Source organism: Dendrobium catenatum, unplaced genomic scaffold, assembly GCF_001605985.2.
Source record: "Dendrobium catenatum unplaced genomic scaffold, ASM160598v2 fragScaff_scaffold_1553, whole genome shotgun sequence".
Lineage (NCBI taxonomy): Eukaryota > Viridiplantae > Streptophyta > Magnoliopsida > Asparagales > Orchidaceae > Dendrobium > Dendrobium catenatum.
The window spans coordinates 927327-945830 of NW_021320015.1; the positions used below are offsets into that span (position 1 = coordinate 927327).

Genomic DNA, 18504 nt, shown 5'->3' on the forward strand with positions numbered 1-18504 from the left:
TGTGAAGAAATATATAGATATTTTAGGGCAAGTTAGGACAAGAATTTTTTAGAAGGGGCAAAAGTAATTTTTTAGGAGGGGCAAAAAATTTTTTTTATTCTCCTATATAAAAAAAATTATGTTTTGACTCTTATAAATTTTTTTTTTTTTTGAGGGGGGCAATTGCCCCCCCTAAGAACTATGTGGTTCCGGCCCAGGCCACAACCTGGCATTGCCAACCATCGACGACCTCAACCAACCTTCTCTGAGCTACCACTGTTTACGCAACAGCTAGCTGTCACTGTCCCCGAATCCAGCCACCATTGATGCAACAACTAGTCGCCACAGCCCCTTATCGACTTCCACTCATGTTGTTGTCACCATCGGACACCTCTATCATTTTACTTTAAGCCAATAGAAAGAATCTCTTTCATTTCTTCTACACTCATCATAATAACTTCAAATATTTTAAATACACAAGATTTCTTTTATACTTCATTTTTTTATTCTGCTCATTCTTTTTTCAGTAAATCAAGCAGTACCTCAGTAATTTTTGTGAACCCCTCCTGTCCATTTTGCTATGCCCATTAGTCCTTGCAAGAGATAAACAATGAGAGAAAAAATAACATAAATGATAGATGAAAATAGAAAAAGTAGTGCGTTTAGGCCAAAACTTCAATCTTTTAAACCAATTTTTCTCTGTCATACAAAGAATGTGATTCATTTGTGAAATGATAGTGCATTTATTTTCTATGAGAAATTTAGTGGAATTTCAAGCAAAATTTTAGACTTTTTTTTTCTTTTTGAAAGTAATTGAAAATTAGTAGAAGAGATCATACAAAAAAAAAAAAAAAAAAAAAAAAAAAAAAATTGATAGTTCAATATCCCCTAATCCAATTCTTGGCACAAGCATTGTGCTTCATGCCAAAAAATTCATGGATTTGTATAAGTGAATTAGTGGACTTAAAACCATTCTCATTGTGAACTATCACATCTCGATGCTCGTAAAATCATTCTCAAAATCATATTAGAGAGTATGATAAAATAAATTTTCATTAAATATACTATCTATTATGACTAAGATTTTACTTGGGATGACTTTCTTACTGTTTCTTAAAGTAGCTTTTTAGTACAAATATAAAAAATCTTGTACTAGAAAACAGCTTTAAGAAATATTAAACAAATCGTATCAAACCAAACCTAAATAAATCATGCACTGAAGATTCTAATACTATGACATACCAAATAGCACAATTATAAATAATCTAATATTTCGATATCTACGGAAGTTGCCCTATAAGAACGACGAAGACACAAATAAAGAAAAATGAAAGATTCGAAGAATAAAATAAAGCAAAAGGTTAAAAAAACCCTCATGTTAGATTGACTCAAGTAGAGGGATTGAGGGAGCTAATAATGCATCTAAGCATCCAAATTTATCAAAATAGATAGGACATGTGCTAATTTGGACCTAAAGCCAATTAAAGAAGAAGCTTCGTCATTTAGCTCTAAGGGTTAAGAGAAAAAATATATATATATATTTTTTTAATTTTCATGTCGGCAACCTGCCCATACCCATAATTTTGTACTTTATATTAATATGTTAGTATGTGAAGTACAACATATGCTATAATCATCATCATTTATAAATTATTAAATTTTATTACATAATTCATATTTATTTGCATTTTTGACCTCTTAAAACACCTACCTCACATGCCCCCATAGACAATTTCTTTATTAAAATAGCAGTCCATTTTTTTTTATTTTTGTTTTGGCACATTGGGAGACTAATAATTAATATATTTGATTATATGGAACAGTAAGTTAAATATACTAACCTCCTTTTTAAAGAATAAATCAAATGCAATGAATTTTGTCTTAAAGATTCGTCTGCGCTTTTTTTTTTGGTAATGTGTCTAATTTTGGTGGCTGAAGGCAAATATGATATTTCGAACTTTAAAAAATTATGTAAAATGTCAAATGATTGGTATTTTATTAGGAAAGAAAATTGTCTTTAATTAGCGAAGAAAAAAGTAATATTTTCTAAATAAGTACTTAATAGTCTATCTTTATAATAATAATTATAATTAGGGGTATAAACGAGTCGAGCCGATCGAGCTCGTGTCACTCTAGGTTTGAGCTTAATTAGTTGATCGAGTTCGAACTTGTCTGGAGCTTTATTCTACGAGTTTGAGGCGGCTCGTTTATTTTGAAAGAGATAAAATGCTTATGATTCAAAAATTATTATAATAAAATGATAAATTAAAAAATGAACAAATAATCACTTAATATAAAAAATTGAAATGTAATTTACAAACATTTTTAACAATTTTGTACTTAAAATCATGAATATTAATATATGTTTAGTTTATTTTATATTTATACTTTTTTAAATGAGTCGGTTCAGAGATAACGAGTCTAGTCAAGCTGTCAGGGGTGGCTCAAGCTTGGCTTATTAGTGCATCTAGTTTGGTTCACGAGCCATTTATCGAGTTGAGCTTGTGCCGACTTAACTCCTTACACCCCTAATATAATAAATCATAAAATAATAAACTTATTATTATTTTTTTTCTTATTGTCCTTCTAAGTTGTTGTTCTTACTTTAAATCTGTAACTTTACTTTAAGAACTATGATTCATGCCATTTAAATTAGAGACCGTTGAATTATATATAAGTAATAATAGGTATAAATATTTATGTAATTACATATTAAATATAAATTAGCAAAATCAATATTATGTTTTTTTTTTAAATAAAAATATTTGATTTGAATCATCCCAATTAAAATCAAAGTTTTGACGTTCGGTTTCTGAATATATATATTTTGTTGGCCTATCATGAGCTCATGAGAGTTTTGTCAACAGGTTACGGTGGTGAAAAGATTTTTCAATAATAATATTCTATTTCAACATTAAACTATTTAGAAATAAGTATAATATAAAAATTAATTAAATAGTCATTATTATATTTATGTTAAAAAAATACTTAATTATTTTTAATTTATTCTAATAAAATAAATATTTTTTTCATAACGGTATCATTTCGAGCTCATGTGACCAATTAATCACTTGGCGTAGGTGTGCTGAGATGTCCTCGACCACCTAGACATGAACTTATATTAGGTCAGGACACCTGGCGTAGCTCTACATCCGGACGCCAATAAAATGTCGTCACGTGCTCTTACTCTTTACCGCGCGGCCCGACAATCTAACCCGGACCGGAATCCGGTATTGCTATGTTCGTGTATTGATAGGTATTGCTCGTTATTGCTAGATATTGCTTGACAATAATGAGAAATATCGCTCTTTCAAGATCAATACCAAGCAATAACTACCAATACCGAGCAATACCTAGCAAAAAAAGGGTATTGCTCGATATTGGTCTTGACAGAATGGTGTTTCTCGTTGCCGAGCAATACCTATCAATACCCTGGTTTGCACAAATCAGCTAATACATAGCAATACCGGGTTCCGGTCCGGGCCGGGTCGTTGGGCCGCACGGTAAAGAGTAAGAACACGTGGCGACATTTTATTGACGTCTGGATGTAGAGCTACGTCATGTGTCCTGACCAAATAAAAATTCCTACAGACGATGATGCCCCATGTAAGAGTTATCGATTTATTTTATTTTAATGTTTTTTTTCCCAAAAAAATTACATACATACCACCAAATTCTAATCTCTCTATATATCTACTTCCTAAATTTTTATATTTGCATATCTAAAACATAAATATTTAAATTAATAAAAAAATAACACTAATTCTAATTTTTGTAAAGTGAGCTATATGATTTTATTTGTAAATTTTAATGTAAATGAGACACTAAAGCATTACATAAATAAATATAAAAATTTAGGCATTTGATATGCAAATATATAAAAATTTTGTGGTATACATCTAAATACTCCTATTTTTTTTATATAGGATTAATTTAACGTTCTTTATAATATTTTTGAGTTATAATTATTTTTAATACGATATTTCAAAATAACTTATTTATTATTATTTTTTAAATATGTGCAAAAGTATGCACATCCGTGCTTGCTTTCTAATTTTTTTTTATTTTTAAGAATGATTATTGTTTGTGTTGCTAAGAAATTTTAACTAAAATAACTATTTAGCTCTACCATAAGCATTATAATTAAGAAAATTATAATAAAAGGTAGAGAATCAGGCCATTAACAATGATGGAAGGATTTGCAAAGGCCTCATGCCTTGCGATTACTGATAAGAAGAGATAAATTGAATCCTTAGACCTATATGATCGCTATAGTAAAAAGACTCCATAGCCTCTTTGAGTTGGGAGTTTTCTATGTGTTATATTAAATTTACACACTATATAATTTTCTTCTGATATTTAAGGAAGGTTTACTTAGACATGGAGTTTGAGACTTGTTAGCCCTAATATATAATTAGGCTTCCCATTCAAGAGGCGCTCTTGATTAATGAGTTCGTCAAGCTTAATTATTTAAAGGTTTGCTAGGTGTTAAGTCTTTGGGAAAAAGGTGTAGAAAAGATTAATTAATTCGATCAAGATTTCATTGTCCTATTAGGATATCTCGCAAAGAAAGTATTGACCATAGCTGCCCTCTGCTCCTCCACTCGTCGTTGTTTTTGGTTCTTTGGTTACCAGTGGCTATAATAGCATGTTCACCATTTCTAGCTTCTATGCCCTAGCCACCTTCTCAATGTTTCTAGGCTATCAGCCGTCACTACATTTAGCTGAGGTTTCTTCCGAAGTACGATGGACACCCTTGATATCAATATCATCATTCCTTGCTTAGGATCTATTCCACTATGGTTTTCTTGACAGATTCGACCCTTTTCATTGATACCCTAGGGCCTCGTTCCATATTAGTATCTCTATTTATTGCTTATACGATTGTTGAATGTGTTATATTCTAGAAATTGAATGTTGTTTGAGTAATTAGTAAAATATATATCATATGTTGTTCAAACTCTTGTGTATTGCTCAACAATCAATAATTGAATGATTGCATTATGGAAGTTGACAATACAATGTATCTTAGTAATTTCAACTCTATTATGATGCGACGGGCCCACTGTTATCTTTAAGTTTCTCTTCAACTCATTGGTAAAGGTAGAAATTTCTTGTTTTCTTATGATGGACAAAATAAAATTAGGGCATGTATAACTTTAGGTGTGAAATAGAAATGAATTTTCTTTTAATAAGAGTGAGAAGGGGGCCAATTGCTCACCCTGAATTCTTCCTAGATTTGCTTCTGCTTAAGGGTAAGCTAATATATAAAATTAAGTTTTGTTTGGGATGGCTTTCTTATTATTTTATGAAGCAGCTTTTTAGTATAAATTTTTTTAGTTTAAGAAATTTTTGTGCTAAAAAGTTATTTTAGAAACCAGTAAAAAATCCATTTCAAATGCAACTTTAATCTATATTCATTGATGAATTTAAGGCTTTATTTGAGACAGCTTTCTTGCTGCTTTCTAAAATGGCTTTCTAGTACAAAAATTTCTAATTCAATTTTTTGTACTAGAAAACTATTTTAGAAAACAAAAATAAAAAAAAATTATCTCAAATGAAACCTAAATTACTATTTGCTTTTCAAGAATTATTTTATATTGTTCAATAGTTCCAGAGTTGAAAATATGCACCATACTGCCATTTGGAAACGATCGCTCGCGCGCTCTGCTAGGGTTTGCTCCTAGCAGGCCACCGGCTCTTCTCAGCCTCTTTTGGCCGCAGATGTCTTGGAGGTGCCTTTCTTTTGGTTTTCTTGGCTTTGTTGTGTCATTACTATTATTTTTTTTTTTGTCTTTTTTTAGATTGTCCTCCTCCGACCGTTCTCTGGTTGGCATGCCTCGACGGTTTTTCCCGAGCTTAAAGCCGTTACTCACTGTGGTTTACTGTCTCTTTGGGTTTCTGAGGAAGAGGTGCTTGCTTTGGTGGCGTCGTTCAAGTTTTCCTTGGTTGATTTCTTCCCGAATTGTCGATCGTCCATCGATGCAATTCATAAATTTTTCTTTAATCTCAAACTGAATGGTACTTTCTATGTTATGATGCTTAATGCTAAGCATGTGTAATGACTTAGATTTCTTATGTGTTAACCAGGGTTTGTTGGCAACCTTGGTGGTAAGCCTTCTGCTTGGTGGTTGCCTTGGCTGATGATGTGATTTCTTATGTGTTTGTCACCAATGGATGGACCGAGCCTGACTGCAGGGTCATTGCTGGGGGCTGCCACCTTGAGTCAGCTATTGGCTCTTTGTACTGCATCCTTGATTGTTAGTTAAGTTCTTTGTTATGTTGCTTTTGCTTCCATGTCCCTTCTCTGATGTATTTTGATTTTCGGATCTTGCTTGTACTGCACTTTTCTTATTTGGAATAAAATTTTGTTTGAAAAAAAAAATATTTTATATTGTTCAATAGATTTGTCTTGAGTGGATCAAACTGTAAATCCTAAAATTTCCCAGCTTTATCAACCAACTTATTTTACATTGTGATGAGTTAGAACTTGTGATGATTAAAATATTTTGGGCCACATTGAAAAATAAAAATTTAGTTTGATTTCAACATTTAAAGCTCATTGTGTCAAACTCTTTATAGTAAGACAAAAATAAGTTTCTATATTTTTAATTTATCCTCTTGTATAGCACATCTCATTGTATTAATTAATTATTTTATAATAGTTTACTTTATAATCATCTGGATATGACATAAGGACAAAAACAAGATAATGTGAATAGAATATTTTTCTCTCACACATTTCTTTTTATTGCTTTTCTTTGTCTACAAATTTCATTTAGCTTGTTTTAAAATCATTATTATTTTTATTATTGATTAGTTATAGATAATTCTTAATAGATTATCAGAATAATGAGCTGCATCAAGTAATCTATTTTATCATTTCAGTTAATGAATTATTATATATGATTTTCTTTACTTTTTAAGCAGCACTTTTAGGTTTTATTTGGATAATTTTTTTACTGCTTTCTAAAATAATTTTTAGTATAAAAATTTTAATTCAAAATTTTTTTTTACTAAAAAGTTGCCTTAGAAAGCATGAAAGAAGCTGTCCAAATGAAGCCTTATAAGATAACTTTCATGATTTCACATATTTATTTGAGAATAGATGTCATTAAAGGGTTTGGATTTTAGCGATAAGGCGTGTTAGGATTAGGGAGGATAGAAAAGGAAGCTCTTGTATGTAAAGATTAGATGAGCTATAGGAATTGCAAGCTTAGAAGGCTCATTGCTCTCAAATTTTTTTTAATCTTCTTTTATTAGTAGTTGAAGTTGTGTGCAATCTTAAAATATAACCCATATGTATATGTCAGTTCTATTAGATTCAAAATAATTTATGATTAATAAAATTTGATGACATCTTATAATTCTTATATGTTAGTAAATATGATATGTGCCTGCAAAGACAATAGAGATGAATTCTTATAATTTATTAGACTTTTGATTCAAATTGTGAGACTGATGTGATATGATCATGTGTTGAGCTCATCCTCTGATCTCTTATTTATAATTTAGATCATTATTTGCAAAAAAATGATTATATTCAAGTAATACTAATAATAATGTTCATTTCACCAAATAGAAGGAATAAATAAAAGAAGCATATATGCAACACCACTTCCTCTAAACCATCTGATATTAATAGACTAGATGATCTCCATTGCTCATACACCATCAAATAATTGTATTTTAACATTCTTCATACTATGAGTAGCCTTTTGCTTCCATATAAACCTTGTACTCTAGAACCTTGGGTTTAGAATGAAAAAATCGAAAAAAAACTTTTGTAGTCTTCACTCTTCCTCTTTATCGTTCTTCTCCTCCTTTATTCATTATATGGCTTTTGAATTTCAAGCTATCTTTGATCTCATTTCATTTTATGGTATCAGAGCTTTTGTGTAACTAAATTGAATCCCACCTAATAGAAGAATCAATAACCTCCTTACTGAATGATGGCTTCTCCTCTCTGCATATTAATGACTCCATTATGCCATCAACTCTCAATTTTCTCATGTCCAACAATAAACATATAGTCAGCATTCAACTCACCATGATAACTACCCAATGTGACAACCACAAATCCTTAAGATCATCAAGGCTAACAAATTTGAAGGATTTCTTAATGTGTCCATTCCATTGTAGATGATTCAACTAGTTAAAACAAATCTTTCCTAAGCCACCTAGATGCTTATTAACCAAATTTTTTCATACCCCTCTACTCCACCATGATACCTATCCTACACTCCTAACCCATACTTTTTATGGTAGTGTATAACCTTTTGGTGAAATTAAATGCAAGATAATACTACGTAATTTTATTTTAATATCTAAGGGTGTTATCTAGAGTTTATGGTCAAATTTTGAGGGGAGTATACATATTTAGTGGTAGTCCATACAAGTCAGCATTGGGCTAGTTTGGGTTGATTTGGAATTTTTTTCTTTTTTTAGAAAATGATTTTTTTGGTGGGTAGAATGGATAGAAATGATGTTTGATGGTTAGCATACGATGTAGACTAATGATATGGACTAGTTGGTAATACTTAGTGGAGTTTAAGTGGGTGTTGAGTGGTATGGAGTAATATTAGGTCCTAGTCATACTTAATTTGATTGAGAGCTATAGACCGGGTTTTGGATTGGTGGTGAAGCTTGGGTGGGTGGTGCTTATTCTTGGGGGATGATTACACTGCAAGGGACATGTGAAAAAGATTGAGAGCAAGTGCTAAGAGAAGATGAATAAAAATTTAATATATAAAAAAGATAGTCACATAATCTCATCAAAAAAGGCATACACTTGAAGTCTCTAAAACCAAAGCAAATAAAGAGCACTTCTCTTCAAAAAATATTCCATTTAAAAAACTAAAACTTTTAATACATATCAACCCATATTCATAGGCATTAGAAGACTCTTAGGAGTTCAAACAATCTATTTTTAAATGTCTTATCCACACCAGATTATAACATGGTTGGCTACATATGTCCCTGGTGAAAAATAAAAATTATATTTACATTATTTTAAATTATGGGCTATTTCTAGGTTTTTAATTGAGCCCTTTTTTATATGTTTCATGAGCGCTATCTTTAAATCTTGTAATTGAGCTTTTACTTGATTATAATTTCTCATATGGTGTGCTACATCAGCTCCTACGGGCTTAGTTAAACTCTACTACATAGAGTTAAAATAAAATTAGTCTTTTATTAATTGTAGAGTTAAATTTTCTAAATTAGTATAGATCAACATGTATTACACAACAACAACAACAACATCAAGCCTTTGTCCCACTATGTGAGGTCAGCTGTCAACAAGTATTATCAATAGGTAATTTGATCTTCCGATCCAATGAACTAAAAAGTGATGTTTAGTGGCCGGATCAATGGGTGCTTTCTCAATGATGCAAGGACAATCACTTATAAGACATTAGGTAATTTTTTACACGTTTAAGACATGACAAACATGTTGCACGTCGCCAACATGTACCAGACATATCATCTACAAGTTTAACAAAAAGATTAAAAAAAATATCGCACACACATGTTCACCATGTTTAACAACTCAACTATCCTCTCTATACGTGCCAATTGTTATTTCTTTAATTTTGTAACACATAATATTTACGTAACGTAGGTGACCCCTTTTTTTCTTCATTTTTTGCATCCTTAATTATCATGATTTTTTATATATTATGATTTTGGGATTTTATGATTATTTAACTTGTATAATTATTATTTAATTATTTTAATTCTTCAAATATAAAAATTATAAATGCCATATTAGAAGTTTTTGTCCCTTCTAATTTTAATAATAAATATGTCTTATATGTTTGTTATATTACAAATGTATTCTTATATTGGTATTCATACATCATAGATTTTAATATATTACATATTTAAAAAATCATGTCATTAATTAGGAAGGTAGTCTTTTATAAATATATTTGATTGCACAAGCACATATATTATAGATAATATGGGAGATTCCATTAAATTTTTAATAATTGCTTGATAAATGTGACTTGACACCAACTCAACATATCCGGCCCATCCATTTCTAAATTCCGGCGCACAAAAGCGCGCCTGAAGCATATGTTTTTCGTGTGTGGCAAAGCCCAGTTTATTGGGCCGACACCTGTTGCCGACTTCAAGCCGGCCCATTTCCACGAAACGCGCCGGGTCGGCTGATCCGAATCGAACCGGAAGTACACTGTACTATGAGCTAAGCGCTGAACCGACCAACCGCGTAAGAATACAGCTAGCGGTCGCCGTCCTCCGCGAGGCCTGCTTTGTCGGCCTCATCGCCGTCAGAAAGCTTAAGGATGACAAAAACCGGGCCGAAATCCGGATTAAAAAATATACATATAATAACTATTTTTCCTCTTTATTCAGGAAGACAAAAACCGACTCAGCAATTTGTATTATTTTCAAAATATTTTATGGAGAAGCTAACTGCTTTCTCTTTCAAATTTACTTTAAAAATAAAATTTAATAAAAACATGTGAGAATATAATAATTAGAAATTATAAAATTATTAAATTCATTTTAAAATTAATTGAATAATTATGTTCTATTTCAGTATTTCTATACTCATCACCGAATATTATAAAAAAATATAATCAAAACTTAATTGGAATATTTAATAAAAATGCCTTGAAACTTGTTCTTCTTGGAAGTACAAAATTGCTCTTTACTTTTTACCAAAATATTTTATAGTATAAATAATTATTTAGAATCTTTACTTATCTAATAAAATAAAAAGGCCTAGCATTTATTATAATACTATAATAATTTAAAATACATTCAATGTTGTGCTTAGAAAAAGGTTATATTAATAGATACTTTTCTCTTATAGGCCAAGCTATGAACAAGTTGGAGCATGCATTAAAGTTTCGTTTAGGAAAAATGTGTTATTATTTTATAAAATATTTTTATATTATCAAAAATTTTAATATAATTTAAAAAATTTATATTAAAAATTAATTTACAAATAAGAAGAAAGTCATCTTAAATTTTTATATTATCAAAAATTTATATAATTTATTGCTTTCTAATTTAAAATTTTTGTGAATTATTTTTTTTTAAACAATGGGTTTAAAAAATAATAAAAAACCCATCTCAAAGGAGGCCTAATTCTCTTAAGCTCAATATGATTAAATATATTTTTATTAAATAAAAATAATATTGTTGAACAAAGAAATGATTCTTCATTTGTTTCATAAATTTTTTTCTTATAAAATATTTATTTAACTTATTTAATAAGATTAAGAAATATGTGTGTATTTCTCTTATAGGCGAAGCTACAAGACAAGTGGGAGCACATGCAGGCCTATATTCTCTCCCCCCATTTCATATTAATTAGAATTAAATTTATATTTAATATCTTAATGACTCATTAATTATCAATAACTCTCTTTTAAATATATTAAATATTCTAATAATAACCTGTCCAGATGGTTAACAGACCCTGCCCCAAATTAGAATGTTTTACTTTAATTTTCTAAATTTATTTATTTATTTAAAGCCCAACACCTCTCTGTCCCTCTTTTTTCGCACGTTTTCTTCCCTTAATTTCTCTCTCTCCGTCGCTTTCGCCGCAGTACAAAGTGTCCAACTCCCTTCTAACTTCTCCAATTTCCATCCCCACCACAAAACATCTTCAGATTTACATCCCAACCCCTGGATCTCCTGTCTTTATATTCCACAGCAACCAGCTCCAAAATCTCACAAACTGAAAACAATGGATTCACTGCTCCATGACTGGCCTGAACCGGTGGTCGCCGTTCAATCCATCGCCGAGAGCGGCTCCACATTAATCCCCAATAAGTACGTGAAACCAGCCGCCGACCGCCCCACGGTGCCCGGATCATCGGCGGGTCGTGAACTGAGTATCCCGATTATCGATCTCGGGAAACTGGCGGGGGGAGTCGTTGATTGCCGCGCCGTGATTCGTGCAATCTCTGATGCTTGTCGTGATTGGGGATTCTTCCAGGTGGTTAACCATGGCGTTGATATGGAAGTGGTTAGAGCGGTGCTGGGGGTATGGAGAGAGTTTTTTAAACTTCCAATGGAGGAGAAGAAGAAGTTGGCTAATTCGCCGAGGACTTATGAGGGTTATGGAAGCAGGCTTGGTGTTGAGAAGGATTCGTCTCTCGACTGGGGTGATTATTTCTACCTTCATCTTCTGCCACACTGTATTAAGAACTTTGATAAGTGGCCAACGGTTCCTGGTGCTTGCAGGTATATATTTTGCTTCCTCTATCACGAATAGTGATTGTTATATATATCATTCCTTTTTTTATCACTTGAGATATTATTATGTGAGGACGCCGAACGCAGCTCATTATCTGGAGGCCAATTAAAATTTGTCATGTCAGTGGTATCGGTATCAGTACCGAGCCATGTATCGAGCAGTGGACGACATGGCACATTTTGGCAGATCTCTAGATGGCGGCATCCGCACAAAATAATTTGCCCACTTATGAAAGGGAGAAATTATTGCGTGTGTTGTCCGTAAAACTAATCAAAATAGGTTACATCGTCTATACAAAATGTATAATTTTACACAGTCTATATAGAAATTATACACAAATTCTGTACATATAGTGTGACCTATTTTGATTGAAGTTCGGACGCAAGGAATATAAAATTTGACTTTATATTTTATTAAAGGTTTGTTTTATTTTGATCAAAATGTTTTAGAAAGATGGAGTTTCGTTCATTTCAAGTGTGCAATACAAGTTGGATGAATTGAATTTAATTGATTCATTATTATTTTTCAAGTATTCAGATTCTGAAAGTTGCTACTTTACTCAAGCAACTCATTTTTAAGATAAATTGTAAAATTTTATCGTGCTTAATTGCAGAGAATTCGAACCCTAGCTACTTTGATAGGTTTTAATGTATTATAAAAAGGAGAGCCATATGAGAATCAGCCTTCACATCTTTTTATATAAAAATGATAAAATAAGGGAATAGCTATCCACCATTAATTCTTATTTACTACATGCTTATCCTTTCGGGCGTTATAATAGTTTTAATGCATGAGAAATATTGGAAAAATTATTACGTGAGAAGATAAATTGAGATGCGCCATGTCATTCATACGGCTGAGTATATTCAGGTGATGTGATGCATCCGAATTCGCCTCTGAACGATCCGGAAACCATATACATAATAATCTCTCGAAATATTATCAGCTTCACATGAAATAACGTTGAGATTCATCTTCTTATGTTATATTTTGATGATAAATGCTAGAATTTAACTTAGAAAAACAATTTTTTTTCTTAATAAGTTGGAATATTTGTGCTATATGATTATAGGGAAATTACCGAGGAGTATGGAAGACAGATGGTTAACTTATGTGAAACAGTGATGAAGGTGTTATCAATGAGCCTGGGATTTGACGTAGGGTTTCTGAAGGAGAAGTTTGGAGGAGAAGAGATTGGAGCCTGCATGAGGGTTAACTACTATCCTACATGCCCACAACCCGAACTAACCCTCGGGCTGTCAGCCCACTCTGACCCGGGTGGGCTCACTGTCCTCCTCGCCGACGACCGGGTTCCCGGGCTTCAGGTGCGCAAGGGGAACGACTGGGTCACCGTCAACCCGATCCCGGGTGCTCTCATCATCAATGTTGGAGATCAGATTCAGGTTAATACCATCATCACCCACACAAATCTTATATGAAGTTCTTCTTCTTTTATAACTGTCATTTGTCTCTACTTTAGTTGGTCGAGGGCTTTGCCTAAAGATTCAATGCATTATTTCTTCGTATATTAAAATTCATAAAAGAGATTCTTTACAGAAATTTACAGAAATTATTCTTTACTAGCTATCACATTGAGATAAATCTCAATAATCACTGTATTGTTTCATGCATATACATATAAAATTATTTGTACAATTTTTGTCCCATTTCATATGTCTATTTTGTGCTTAACTTTTTTTTAGAATTTTTAGGTCAATTAAAATAAATTTACACACATCACATACGTAAAATTTGAACTTAAAACCTCTTAATTGGAAGCTAATGTTAGAAATTATATATGTAGCTTGTCCCTCATAACTACGCTTTCAGTTCTTGAAATTAACTAAGGCTTCTTTTAGTTAGCCGATGCTTTTTATAGAAAGTAGTTTTAAAAACTTTGGCCTAAACCCTAATGGAGAAGCTAATACTAAATTTTTTTTTAAAACAGTACAAAAATGAAGTTATGTAAAAAATCAATTTTATAAAAATATCACATATAAATAACAACCTAAAAATAATTTTGACCTTTTCAATCAGAAAAAGCAAAATTTAGCTGTCTCAAAGGAGGCCTAAGTAGTATGTCAGCATGATGAATGACGTTAATTGCTGTAATAGTACCCACAAATATTTACACATAAAGTCAACACATTTTATATATTTGCACAAGTTATATATTTAGTTTGAGTTTAAAAAAACATTTAATAAGTCTTAAATGCATGTGACATCAGATATAATGGCCGCCCAATGTGAGAACTCTTATAAATAGAAAACAAAATATTTTTTTTATAAAAAAGATTCTATTTTTTCAAGAAATAAGCAATCTTCCGTTCCTCTCATAGTCAACTCCACGTGATATGCTGCCGAGATTTTTCAGTTCAGTTTAGATCTAGAAAATTTCTTGTGCTTATTCTGAAAAAAATGCGATCTTTTTTGTAGGGTTAAGCTCATAAAGAAATTCTTTTTCGTGCATGTGATGAATTAGAATATGAATAGGGATAAATTCTTCTAATAATATAGACAACTCATCTTTCGGAAAAAATATTAGGTGCGGAGTTTGCACCGTCCCCATAAATATGAGTACCTAGCGTTACCCAGCGGTACCGAGTGCCGGTACCTAGTGCAGAATAAGACTTGTGCGGACGTTTCTCCCCATCCGTACTCCGCACCTGATAATCTCTCCTTCTTTCGTGCCTATCGATCCTATTTCCTTCCATTATTACAAATTAATTTGTATTATAAAATTGATTTGCTACCCCAAGGTTTTAAGTATTTTTCCTTTGCATGGAAAATATTTGCATGAGAAACTAAGTAAATTCTAGTGATTTGACCCAACAATGGAAGCATCTGTGTGGATGAAACTGCGAGGTATGAGCTTTAATTAAGGATCTCTGTCGATGGCCCACGCCCAAATGCATGGAGAGATCAGCATTAAGTAAGACAAATAAAGTAATAAGCAGCTCATTTTGATATATTAGTTGAGAGTTTTGATATTATTTATATGACTATTACAAAGTTTATTTTTCTTCATCATGCTCAAATAAAAAAAAATTGTAACAAAACTGATTGTATTTACTTTGAATGCATTTCATATAAATTTAACTAAACATACGAAGTTAACATGCCACAGGTATTGAGCAATGCAACATACAAGAGTGTGGAACACAGAGTGGTGGTTAATGAAGCCGAAGAGCGATTGTCGATCGCTTTCTTCTACAATCCAAAGAGCGATCTTCCATTAGAGCCTGTGAAGGAGCTCATAACACAGGATAGACCACAGCTTTACAGGGCAATGACATTTAATGAGTACAGGCTCTATATAAGGAAGAAAGGCCCAAGTGGGAAGACACAGGTCGAGTCTCTAAAAGCCATGTAATGAATAATATTGATATGCCACTCATCTTGATCTATTGATTGATAGCTTTGGCTACTAATCAAGAGGCCTTGTGTTTGAAGCTTAAGTATATGATGTATGTATATGCTTGATTTGGCCTAAATCTCCCTAAAAAAATATTGACATGTGTTGAAACTTGTTATATGTGCCTATCATTCAGTACTTTTTTAATGTGATAAATATTTCACTATATTTGTGTAACATCATGGGGTATTATTGTTGTACTTTTTGAAGCTCCTATTGCATATTTTTAGTTATTATTATGCAAGCTTTCGGATATCATTTTATGTTCTTTCTTCATGTTTGATATACTGCTTAAAGTTATTATTTATTCTTAATTTTTCATATGTGTAAGTAATTGAATTTAACGTGGAATTGTGACAACTATTTAGATCCATATAATACAATATATAATAAAGTCTGAAAGTAAAAAACTAAACTTATAAAAAAGCAACAAAATAATTTTGTGATAATTGTTGCGTCCTGGAGTATTCGCGGCGGTAGAGAAATATTTAGTTTAACGTCTTAGCGTTGTACGAAAATCCGGCACGCAATCAGATAAGAAGAGAGGGTCTAGCATTTATGAGACACCAAGATGTGATGACGTATCAATAATAATAGGGCAATGTTCTTAAGGTTAGCCCCAGAGAAAATAAACTATTTACGAATAAACTATTTTAAGAATATATATAAATTTCTTTCAAAGTTAAACTATTAGAAAGATTATAAAATATTTCAACAAGCTACAAATTACATGATCTTTCAATCATATAATTATTAACATTATCTAATTTATTTGTGTTAAAGTATTAAATTCACATCTACCACTTATTCAAGTTGAGTGCTGCTACATGTGGTGACAGCTCTAGTTTATTCAAGAATTTTCTTTCTCACATATTTTTGATAATGTTAATCTTAGGCTACCTCTTTATCCTTTTTTTGACTTTTAAATTAATTATAATCATCCATCTTAATGTGCATCTTAATCTTTTTCTCAATAAAAAAACACAATATTTTCATGATTTGGATGAAAATACAAAAATGAGCCTTAGTCCCAAAAAAAAAGAGGTAATGGATAAAAAAAGAAAAAAATAATTAACCAAAAATAAAAATATTCAATCATAGCTTGTCTCCCACTCAGAAAGTCCACTATAATAATAAAAGCTAGCAAAGGCCATAGTGATATGTGGGCTCTTCTCATAAAGCTTCTTCTTTCTTCTTCAAACACATCATTTCAAAGAAGGTATAGTAAAATAAGCAACTTTCTTATATAGACCGTGATGGAGGAAATATAGATTAGTCGGTTTATTGGGCTCTTCAATTTTACAACTTGAAGAAGAATTAATAACCAACGTGGATGAGAGCAATGAAAATGTAGCATTGGTTTAAGGTTTTGTCAGAAAAAAAAATTTCTTACTGTTTTATAAATCAACTTTTTAGTTACAATTTTTTTTACTAAAAATATTGTACACAAAAGTGTTTTAAAAAGCAGTAAGAATGTTGTCCCAAACAAAGCCTAAAACCAGCACAAGACAACTGTTTAAAAGGAGGAAGAATCTTCAAGCATATAATTATGTGGTTGTTAATGTTTTGTGCACCTTTTGGCATATTTTATACAAACTTGAATGTCATGCTTAGCAACTGATATTTAGAATGAAAGCTTTCTTCCAAAACTTACTTTTTGCTAAAGGGCATTGTCTTGAGAACTAATCTAAATGGCTTTTGGGAATCTTTGAAAAATATTGATGTCCAATAGAATTTAGAAATTGACCATTTTAAAATAGAAGCAATATGTTTATCCACATCCAAAAGGTTCCCAAATTAGTTTCCTAATTGATGAAGAATATATTTGTTAAATATGTGGGCCCTTAAATATGACAAAAGGTGCTTCATGAAGATAGATATGGTGTAATGAGATAACTATCGTAGCTAAATATGGCAATCTAAATAAAGGTAATGAGATATTTGTTTGAAAACCCGAAGTAATGAGATAACTTTCGTAGCTTCACTAAAATAAATCATCATCCAATACTAATTTATTCATGAAGATAGATATGCAATCTTAAATTCAAGCAAAGTATAGGAGTATACATTTTGGGCTGAACAATGATACAAAAAATTTCAATAAAGTACATAGCTTGAAAAATGGACATAATAGATTGAATAGGTCTATTGATCATGAACTTTTCTCCCAAAGCAAATTTCAATGGTTGCAATAATCATGAAAATAGTAATTACGAATAAAAGAGCATATTCACCTTGATATTAAAGCTATGATAGAAGTTATTGATTGCTGGAATAAGTTATTGGTGTATTGTCATTTATTGAATCCAGTAAAGGTAATGAGCACTTGAAGACAATATCATTGAGGATCCTATAATGATAGCATATATAACTTGATGAGGCAAAAATGTCAAATGACTAATGCATATACTAGTAAATAAAGGACTAGGGGGACTCACTTGGGCAATAACCAAGAGAATCGCCACAATAGCCACTCAATGTGATAGATGTTATGATTTGACAAAGTGGAGAATGAGGCTAATTGGTAGATAAGCAAGCCTTAAAAAGTGCCACATAAAGGATATTTCAATGCATCTTGTGAGACAATCTTGGTAGCTAACCATGACTAAACTTGTGGTTGAAGAGATAGAATATAAAATAAAAGAGAAGATCATTGAGGGGCCTTCAAACTAGCCCATGCTAGCAGTTCCTAAGAAAAACACTGTGTTGGTCAAATATATGGATGGGTGGTGATACGAGTGAGAAAAAGGTTAATGTTAAGTTTTTTTTTTGTGATCGAGGATAGAGAGATGTATTGAGAACCTAAAGCAGCAAAGTCAGAGGTGATTTATAAGTCATGGCTAGACCATTTTAGATTTAGAAGCCTAGC

General features: G+C 31.6%; 1 protein-coding gene across 1 annotated transcript; it reads left to right on the plus strand.

Annotated features, from left to right (window-relative positions):
* Positions 1-11699: 11699 nt before the first annotated feature.
* LOC110101392 (probable 2-oxoglutarate-dependent dioxygenase At5g05600) lies at positions 11700-15747 on the plus strand. The gene is made up of 3 exons (XM_020829274.2): positions 11700-12207; positions 13293-13623; positions 15348-15747. The coding sequence occupies exons 1-3, from the start codon at positions 11708-11710 to the stop codon at positions 15591-15593; spliced, it is 1077 nt and encodes a 358-aa protein (XP_020684933.1). The 5' UTR covers positions 11700-11707; the 3' UTR covers positions 15594-15747.
* The last annotated feature ends 2757 nt before the right edge of the window (positions 15748-18504 follow it).

Excerpts from the sequence above, each read along its gene's own strand:
- LOC110101392 (XM_020829274.2), top strand. The coding sequence starts at position 11,708 with ATGGATTCACTGCTCCATGACTGGCCTGAACCGGTGGTCGCCGTTCAA. Across the intron at positions 12,208-13,292 it reads ACGGTTCCTGGTGCTTGCAG|GGAAATTACCGAGGAGTATG; the intron begins GTATATATTTTG and ends ATATGATTATAG. Across the intron at positions 13,624-15,347 it reads ATGTTGGAGATCAGATTCAG|GTATTGAGCAATGCAACATA; the intron begins GTTAATACCATC and ends AACATGCCACAG.